Source organism: Eubalaena glacialis, chromosome 13 (genome assembly GCF_028564815.1).
Source record: "Eubalaena glacialis isolate mEubGla1 chromosome 13, mEubGla1.1.hap2.+ XY, whole genome shotgun sequence".
NCBI classification, from domain to species: domain Eukaryota; kingdom Metazoa; phylum Chordata; class Mammalia; order Artiodactyla; family Balaenidae; genus Eubalaena; species Eubalaena glacialis.
The window spans coordinates 15,745,695-15,755,295 of NC_083728.1; the positions used below are offsets into that span (position 1 = coordinate 15,745,695).

A 9,601-nucleotide genomic window follows, 5' to 3' on the forward strand; every position below is an offset into this window, starting at 1 on the left:
AACATCAACCACTTGTAATCCTTCATTACTCCCAATAAAGTTCAAAGTTGTAACGTGTAAACTGCTAGTTATCTACCCAATGACTGCTGTCCTCTTGTTTCTCAGTAACATAACCCTGATTTTATCAAGACAGCAGGGTGCCCTACCAAAGGACTACCCCGGCCTCTGCAGTAGCCAGGGTGCTTCTGAGAGGTTTGACAGGAAGTATAGGAATCAGACGCATTGGTAATTGAAACTTGAAGGGTTATTGTCTTTCCAAACACCAGAATTTCCTTTCTTCTAGATAATGTTGTGTCCCTATGTCTATAAAACATCTGTAAATGAAACATCCCTCAGTTTACCAAGTTCTGGCCAATGAGATGTAAGTGGACGCTATTGGTTAGAAGTTCCAAAAATGCTTGTCGAAGTGGGACTAGGCAGCAGGCCGTGCCTTTTTTGCCCATCCTTAATTTCTTCTCCTGCTTTCTACCAGCTTCAGAGACATGATGGCTGGGGCCTCAACAGCCATTTTAGCCATGAGGTATCAATGAGAATTCCAGCCATGGGCCTTAGATGGCTAAGCAAAAAGAGCCAAGAAGGACCTTGGTGTCCAATAACTGTGGAATGACCATATAGCCCTGCACTTTGGACTTCTTTTATATGAGGAAACCAAATTTATATCTTAAGTCACTGATATTTTACTAGCAAACTGAAACTTGATACAGGCTTCAAAGCATTTCATGACCTGACATTTGTCGATCTTACCTCTCCCTTCATCTGCTCAAATTCAACAATTCAGTCAAGCTGAATGTTTTTCAGTTCCTCACGACTTTTCTCTCCATTTAAAGTCTTTCCAAGCTGCTCTTTCTGCCTGGGTTACAGCCCCACCTGGCTAACTCCTACTCATCCTCTGCATCCCAGCTTAAAAATCAGCTCTTCAACGACCATAAAAGCTAGGTTAAGATGCCCATTTTCTGGTAACAGAACAGTTCCTCAGCATGCTACTTATTATGCTGTGAATTGTGGTGTTTACTTGACTTTCTCCTCCATGAAGGCAGGCAGCCTGTCTTGTTCAAAACTGTATTCCAAATCTGCAGCTAATTCCAAATAACTACTTCTTGAATAAATGGAGTAAATGAGTCATGGGAATATGGTATTGGTTAGAGAGCTAAAGAAATGTATTGGGTTTGATATCTGTACAATGTGAAAAGACGAAGTGGAATGGTTGGCATATTATTATCTGTTTATTATTCATACCGTGCCCTGTTCCAAAAAGGATGTAAGGAAGCAGGATGGCTGGAGTACCATCTCACTGGGAGTGTTAAGGAGTTCACGTCCATTTAGAGACACTGGTTTAGGAGACTCTATCAGGAGACTGCAGGATAGTTTGGAGGAGGGAAGAGTGCAAAGAAAAGCAGTGGCATCTTGTCCTATCTCATCTTCCACCTCCTCACTTGCAGGCCCTACCTCAGGAGTAAGCCAAAACCTGCCAGGGAGGTTGCAGCAGGGAAAGGTTAGCAGTAAAGCAGGAGCGGGTTAATCCCCAGAAAGGTACACCACCCACCATCCTTTCCTCCCTCTGGTGCCTACTGCAGGTAAAGAGTCTGGTCTTCTCCGAAGCGCTCTGGCTGGGCCTGGGGTCTCAAGTGGAGAATAGGCAGCTCAATCAGTCTGTAGGTGGGGGCCCACTGCTAGCTGCAGGCTCCAGGCTCTGCCCCGCCATCTCCCCCATCCTCCTCCTCGTCAGACTGTGCCAAGGGCGTGTCTGCTCCGCCGTCACTGACATCCGGGCTGTGCGGATTGGTGGAGGAGTCAGAGGACGAGGAGGAAGTGCGGGATGTGGTCCTGTCTGCCGTGGGCATTGGCAGGCTCGGCTCCTCGGGACGGTCATCCACCCCTGCCCAGAGAGAAGAGCCCATCAGGGCCAAGAACAGGGCTTCAGAGGACTCTTAGAGGTGCTCTGGCCAGGAGACACTGAGGCCCAGAGGGGAGCAGGGACTTGACCAGTCACCCGCCCAGGCTCCTGACTCCCAGTTCCTTCCACTTCACCGCACCACATCTGAGCTCTAGAGTCAGGTCAATCAAGTCAAGAGTTCAAATTCTACCTACGTCACTTCCTTGCTACTGAGTAGCTTTGGGCAAGTCACTTTCCCTCACAAGGACTCTGCCCCTCCTCTGTAAAAAAGGGACCCCGACATTCCAGAGGGTTTGAGGATGAAATCTGAGAATGCTCATAAACTGTCTGGCACATAGACCACCAATAAATAGCAGTTTTAAGTAAGAGAATATCTATCTTATAGGGTAAGAATGTGGGCTTTGGAGTCAGATAGCTCTGGTTCAAATCCAGCTTTTCCACTTTCTGGCTATGTGACAACAATTTCTCTGAGTCTAATGTCCCTCTTTTATATATATATATATATATTTTTATATATATATATATATATATATATATTTTTTTTTTTTTTTTTTTTTTTTTGGCCGCATGCCATGTGGGAACTTAGTTTCCTGACCAGGGATCGAACGCAAGCCCCTTGCATTGGAAGCTTGGAGTCTTGACCACTGGACCACCAGGGAAGTCCCTCTAATGTCCTTCTTTATAAGATGGGAATAATCCCACCTGCCCTAATAGGACATTGTAAGGACTGAGATAATATATGTAAAATACCTTAGCACAGTATTAGAAACCTAATAAAGTGCTAAGTAAAGATTAATATTAAGATGACTAAAACTGCTTAAGTTGTCTAATATAAAAATCATACTTTTATGTTATTTTAATTATGTTAATTAACTACATTAATTTCACAAATATAAAATTGACAAAGGCTAAGGGGGTTGGGCCTTCCTAGAGTTTTGGATTAGGAATCTGTAACCCAGCTTCCCTCAAGGTCAACTTCCCTAAAATCAGAACAGACAGCTATTTCATGGGTGGAAACGCCCACTCCCAGCCCCTACATGCATACTTCCCCAGTCCAGCCTTGCAACCTCACTTCAGAGCCCTGACATCCGGCTCTGGCTAACCGGTGCGCAAGTGCCCGAAGTAGAGGGGCATACCAGACGTCTGGGGGGTCGGTGGAGGATCTTCGCAAGGCAAGAACACGTCAGCTCCGTCCTGATCCCCAAGGTCGATAAATTCCACTTGCTCAAGTGTGTCCACATTCACCTCCATGGATGAGATACTACCTATGGGGGCTGCAGATCAAGAAGGGGGCAAGTCAGGAGGAGCCAGGCCAGAGCTGATAGGATGGTCAGAGACATATGTCAGGTCTGGAGATAGACGTTTAGAGGGCCAAGAAAACCAGGGGGGAGGTACCAAGATTCAGGACCTATAGGACTTCCTCCCTGCCCCACCCTAGTCCCTCTCCCCAGGACTCAGAACTTACGTCTGTGTGACTCGAGATGCAGGTGGGACAGGGGGAAGACAAACTCTGTCTCAGGCTGTAAAATGTCCTCAAAGAATTTCTGCCGCTCCCGAAGGCGGAGCTGCTGGCGCTCCAGGGCTGCCCGCGGATTTGGGTCCATGTCAGCTCCTGGAAGAGCAAGTACAGCTATGAAGTTGAGAGGGGATTCCGTGGGGGCCTGGGCTTGGGGAGCCCCCCTGCAGCCAGCATCCCAGCACTGGGGCCTCTGGACTTGACTACCTCCTCCCCTTTCCTAAAACAAAGTCCATTACCACAAACTTCAAGTCTCACGCAGAGGCGGGGCTGACCCTAGCTCCACAAAGGGGATGCCAGTTCCAGGCACAGCAAAAGAGGCTCCTCTGTATTCAGGGAACACAGTCAATGGCCAAGTCTCAGTATCATGCCCTTCGGAGAGGGGTTGGAAGGGCTGGTTCAGCTCAAATGGGGGAGGCATTTTTTCCACTTAATGGACCCAGCCTCTCCTCAGAAGGCTGGGGAAGAGGACAGAGAGGAAGGTCCCTTCCTCCAGGCTGCAGCTCTGGTTCCTGGCCATTCTTCAAAACCCAGATGAAAGCTAAAGTACCCCCTCCCCTACTCTCCCTCTCTACACACACACACGCACACACACACACACACACACCACCACCACCACCAGCATCCCCTCCAAACCCTGCTCTTTAGTCACAGACTTGACTTCTAGACTTGGCTCTGTCCCTAAGGAAGTCATCTTTCCAGCCTCAGTCTCCACATCTGAAAATGGCATCATCCTCCTACCTGCCTCCAGCACAAGACACAGCCGGTGAAGGTGCTCTGTAAAACGGAAAGCTCTGGTCCCCGTGCTATTTAGAGGACATCATCTCTTCTCTGCCCCCCACAGCTCTTTATTTGAGCTCCTCTCCTCTGACACTTCTCACTGTCTGATCTCCCCACTAGGCATCGAGTAGCAATCGGAAGGGTGCAATTCAGACCAGGCCTTCTGGCTCCCAGTGCTGAGAGCTTTCCAGAACACCATTCACTCGGATTCCCTCCATTCCCTTCCTGAGCCCATCACCAGAGGCAAGGGAGTATCAAGCTTGAGGACCAGATCGTCATCCTCCGCCTACTGCCTTCCCCCCCTCATCTGAACTCGGCATATCCGAGACCCTGGCCAGCTGCACCGGCGCTGGGGTGGGCCGCGAGAGACCCAAACCCAAGTGGGCCAGGCAGGGCCAAGGAAATGTGGGGAGACCATGTGGCCGGGGCTGGCAGCGGAGGAGGGAGGCGCTGACGCCGATTCCTGGGAAAGGCTCTTAGCGCTGCCGCCCAGGTCACAGTACTAAAAATACCCAGGGCCTCTGGGGCTGTCTGCGGGCGGGGAAGGGCGACAAAGAGGGTCGGGGTCGGGGAGCTGGAGGAGACCACGGGCTCCGGGACGCCCCCTCTCTTTCCCCCGCACCCCATCAACCTCAGGAAACTGGAGGGGCTGCCCCCTGGGGAGGTGCGGAGCTAAGCGCCGGGGAGAGGAAGGGGGTTGTTTACATAACTGAAGGTGCAGGGGAGAGGGGTGGAGAGAGCTGAAGAGATTTGGGGGGCCGGAGGCAGCCAGGGGCTCGGCCAGGGGAATGGAGCGCTCCCTCTTCGTCCTGCCCCACCCGCACTGGAGTCAGCGAGAGCGAAAGAATTCCCTAAAAGGGGACACGCCGCGACCGCGGGGGAAGGGGGGGAAGGCGGAGGGGTCCCCCGGCCGTTCCGCTCGCGCTCCGGTCCCCCCGGCCTCCCGCTGCACCTGCGCCCGCCCGGCGGAGCCCCTACCTGCCGCGCCCAGAGCCCCCGCTGACTCAGGCTGTCCGCTCCGGCGCGACGGCGGTGGGGGCGTGGTAGCGGGCCGCGCCGGCCGGGGTGGGGCTGCGCCTCCGGGTCTCCCCCGGGACCGACGGGCCCTGGGAGCCGGGAACGAGGAAGAGGCGGGAGGCGGAAGTGGGGGAGGGGCGGCGGCGGGCACACACGCTTCTGCCGGTCGCCCGGCGGCCGCAAGGAGCCCCTGCGGGCGCGATCGTTCGTAGTTCCAGGGCGGGCAAAAAGTTCCCGGCACGCATCCCTCCTCCCCGCGACCCGTCGGGCCCCTCGGCGCTCCGCCCGGCTCCGCGCGCTCCCATACACTTGCTGCGCCCCGCCGGCCCGCGCGGACCCGCGGCGGGGATACGCGGGCTCTCGGCCCCTGCGCCCGGCTGCTCCCCGACTCCCGGGCAGCCCCGACGCAAGCTCCACGCGCCGGCACCCGGACTCCCCAGCACCCTCGGCCACGCTCGGCACGCTTAGGCGCGCACCTCTCGAAAAGGCGTATGCAGGGTCAGAGGGGCTGGGGACTCGCTGCCGCCCATCAGGGCAGGTGCACTGCGGCGGAGGCCCCCTGACCCTGGGACTCACCCCGCAGCCCCCGGTTCCCGGCTCCGGGATGGACAGGGCCGCCGTCCAGCCTTCCAGCGCACTGGGCGGGGTGGGCGCGGGGACGGGGCGGGTTGGGGGGTGGACGCCAACTCCTCCGGGGTGCCAAGAGGGGCGCTGCGCGTCCCGGCTGGCGGGGGTGGAGGAGCGAAGCGGAAACTGTGGGCCCAGAGGGGAAACGCTTGCCCCTCTCGCAGTGGCTCCTGGCTCAGACCAGGGCCAGAAGTCTCCTGGACCGAGGCTCTGTGCTCATTCTCCTCCTCCTCCCTTCCACCCTGTGCCCGTACGTAGCTCCAGAAACCGCGGGGTGGGGGTGGGGGGGCGTCTGTCGGAGATGCTTCTGCCGTGGGGTCACTCGATCGTTCATTCAACAAACATCCGCGAGCAAGCCGGAAACTAGGAGTCATCCTTGGCATCTCCCTGTCCTTCGCTGCCCACATTAAAACACATCTCCATTAACTGTCGATTCTCTTTCCTAAATATCTTTCCAATCTACCGTTCCTCTCCGTTTCCACCACCATCTCTCCCTTGGCTCCTACGGAAACCTTCTCTCTGGTTTTCTTGTACTCTGGTCCTGCTGCGCTCCATCCCCACAGCAGTTAGTCGTCACTGTAGAATCGAGAGTGCTAACCATGGAACCCCACATCAGTCATTTCAAAACCGCAGGTCCGATGTGCCACCCCTTGCTTAAATCCCTCCTTTGTTAGAATGAAATCCGGGTGCTGATATCTGAGCTGAGTCTTAAAGAAATGAGTTCAACAAGCAGAGAAGAGGGGGAAGGGCATGTACAGAGGGACAGAGGTGTGAAAAGTCCGGACATATTCAGGCTTCCCTGTCTGGGGACCAGCACTCAGTACAAATACCTAAAGCTCTGCCTCTTCTATTGTTACTGAGATCCCTAAACAATCCTGTGAGATAAGTACAGCAAGCAGCTTTCCCATTATTTTACAAGCAAGGAAACCAGTTTGTGGGAGGCAAAAAGTGCAGTGGTTAGCAGCACAGACCTGGGAGTCAGGCCCTCTTGGGTGGTAAACCTAGCTCTGGTGTCTAGCCAGCTGTGTAAACAATTTCTCTGATCCTTGATTTCTTTGCCTATTAGGTAGGAATAATTAATCCCCTCCTCCTATAATTCATATAAAATGCTTAGTACAGGACTTGGGCACTCTGGAGATGCTCAATAAACAATAAACACTAGTTGTTTTGACTGTAATCGGTTCTGAGAAAGGGAGGAAACTGCTTTCTTCCACGAATTTCTGAAATTATAGAAAGTAGGCTCTAACCTTCTACAGAGCTTATTATGTGCCTGTCACTGTTCTAAGTGCTTTGCATGTATTACTCTTTTAATCCTCTTAATAATCCCGTGAGGTAAATACTATTTTTACTTCCATTTTACAGATACAGAAACTGAGATATAGAGAGGTGAAGGAACTTGTCCAAGGCCTTACAGCAACTAAGTGATGGAGCGGAAATTCAAACCCAAGTAGGCTGCTTCCAGAGACTGTGCTTATAACCATGGCTCCCAGCCTGCTCCGCTTTTATCCCGTTGCGGTTTTCATCTTCCGAGAAATGTTTTGGTCAGTCTGATTCTTATTCCTCATTAATGGATGGAGTAGATACTTGGTCCCGTTTTCTAGCGCAGAGGAATGAGGCCAAGTCAAAAGTACAGTGGATGAGAGCTCAGCTCCCAAAGTCACCTCCTCCCTTTTCAGGCATATCCCTGGGAACAGGACTGCATGGATTATTTTGAGCCGTCCCCAAGATGGTGACAGATCAGGAACCTCTCTGTCCCTTTGCCAGATATTTGCCACATACAAGGGTGGAAGGAGAAAAAAGCATCCAAGTTAGAAATAATTCACAGGGCTAAGCTGGAAGGGTATCAGCCAAGAGAAAGGCCCAGGCAGCAGACCCAAGGTTGGATGGCAAAAGGAGTTGAAAGGATCAGTGAAAAAGTAGATGGCTTAGACTTCTGCGTTCCATCTAGGATGCCAAAAGCTGGGAAGAGCATCATTACCACCCTAAAAACAATTTTTTTAAACTGTTAGGTAATTATAAAATTATTACTTTCGTCAAACCCATCAGCGAGCTAAGGCTGCAGAGCAACCAATTAACCTGAATTCCAAAGAAGGACAGGCACCTCCAAGAAGAAATAGGATGTAGGCACTGGCACACCTCTGAAGTAGGAGGAAGGCAAGGTTTCCATGCAAACAGGTAAGAAGAGTTCAGCTACACTTTTTATTGCTAAAGGCCAGGTGTGGCTAGCATGAGAGTATAGAATCCTTGGGAGTCACAGACACTAAAAGTAATCATAGAAACAACAAAACCAAACTTTGTTCAACTCCTGACAAGATTGGCTCAATTCTCAACACTAATGGCCTAAGAAAAGAAGAGATATGACAATTTCCAGGCAAAAATCATATTGACCTCAGCCTCTACTGTTCTACACATTATGTCCAGGAATCAAAAATTACAACACGCACATCAAAAGCAGTTTAAGAAAAACAAAAAACCCTATTGTCAAGAGACAAAGCAATCAACAGAACCAGATAAACTCTCTGGTGTTATCTGCCAGAAAATTTAAAACAACTATAACAATATGTGAAAGGCTCTGTTGGAAAATATGGACAACATGCATAAACAGAAGGGGAGTTTTAGCAGAGAGATGGCGACTATAAAAAGGAGTCATATGGAAAATGCTAGAAATTTTAAAAACCTGTAACAGAGATGAAGAATGCCTTTGACAGCCTCATCAGTAAACTCAACACAGCTGAGGAAAGAATCAGTGAACTTGAAGATAGGTCAACAGAGACTACCCAAACTGAAACAGAAAGAGAAAAAAAAGAGTGAAACAAAACAGAACAAAAAACCCAGAAGATCCAAAGCTAACATGTGCATAATTTGAATCCCAGAAAGAGAAGAGATAGAGATAGAAACACACACACACACACATTTGTAGAAATAATGGTCAACAATTTTCCAAAAATAATGAAAGAACCACAGAGCCAAGAAAATCACAGAATCAAAAAAAAAAAAAAACATTAAATACCAACAGACAAACACACACACACACACACACACACACACACACACAAAATATGATCTATCATATTCAAACTGTTGAAAACCCAAGATAAAGAGAAAATCTTGAAGGCATCAAGAGGAAAACGACACAGTACCTACAGAGGAACAAAGATAAGAATTACAGCGGGCTTCCCTGGTGGCGCAGTGGTTGAGAATCTGCCTGCCAATGCAGGGGACACGGGTTCGAGCCCTGGTCTGGGAAGATCCCACATGCCGCAGAGCAACTAGGCCCGTGAGCCACAACTACTGAGCCTGCACGTCTGGAGCCTGTGCTCCACAACAAGAGAAGCCACCGCAATGAGAAGCCTGCGCACCACAACAAAGAGTGGCCCCCACTCGCCGCAACTAGAGAAAGCCCGCACGCAGCAACGAAGACCCAACGCAGACAAAAATAAAATAAATTTTAAAAATAAATAAATTTATTTAAAAAAAAGATAATTGTCTAAAGCAAAAGAGTAGCAATACATGGTGGGTGTAGAGCATATATTAAAGTAAAATGTATGACAATCACAGTAGTAAAAATGATGGGAATTAGAAACACACTGTGAAAGAGTCCTTCTGCTATATAAGAAGTGGTATAATATTATTTGAAGATTGACTATGACTAATTGAAGATATATATTGTAAATGCAAGGGAAACCACTAAAAAAATGTTTAAAGAGGTATAAATAACAAGCCAATAGTGGAGACAAAATAGAGTCATAAAAGTATTGGGAGGCATC

At 50.1% G+C, this 9,601-nt stretch overlaps 1 protein-coding gene across 3 annotated transcripts; it reads right to left on the reverse strand.

Annotated features, from left to right (window-relative positions):
- Positions 1-1,208: 1,208 nt before the first annotated feature.
- Positions 1,209-5,917, reverse strand: DBNDD2 (dysbindin domain containing 2). Of its 3 annotated transcripts, none has more exons than XM_061208556.1 (4): positions 5,784-5,917; positions 3,360-3,506; positions 3,031-3,168; positions 1,209-1,876 (listed from the first exon to the last, which is right to left on the reverse strand). In XM_061208556.1, the coding sequence occupies exons 2-4, from the start codon at positions 3,496-3,498 to the stop codon at positions 1,671-1,673; spliced, it is 483 nt and encodes a 160-aa protein (XP_061064539.1). In that variant the 5' UTR covers positions 3,499-3,506; positions 5,784-5,917; the 3' UTR covers positions 1,209-1,670. The 3 variants fall into 3 exon arrangements, with proteins under 3 accessions (XP_061064539.1, XP_061064538.1, XP_061064537.1); XM_061208555.1 differs by lacking the exon at positions 5,784-5,917 and adding an exon at positions 5,169-5,458; XM_061208554.1 differs by lacking the exon at positions 5,784-5,917 and adding an exon at positions 4,152-4,244.
- Positions 5,918-9,601: the final 3,684 nt, after the last annotated feature.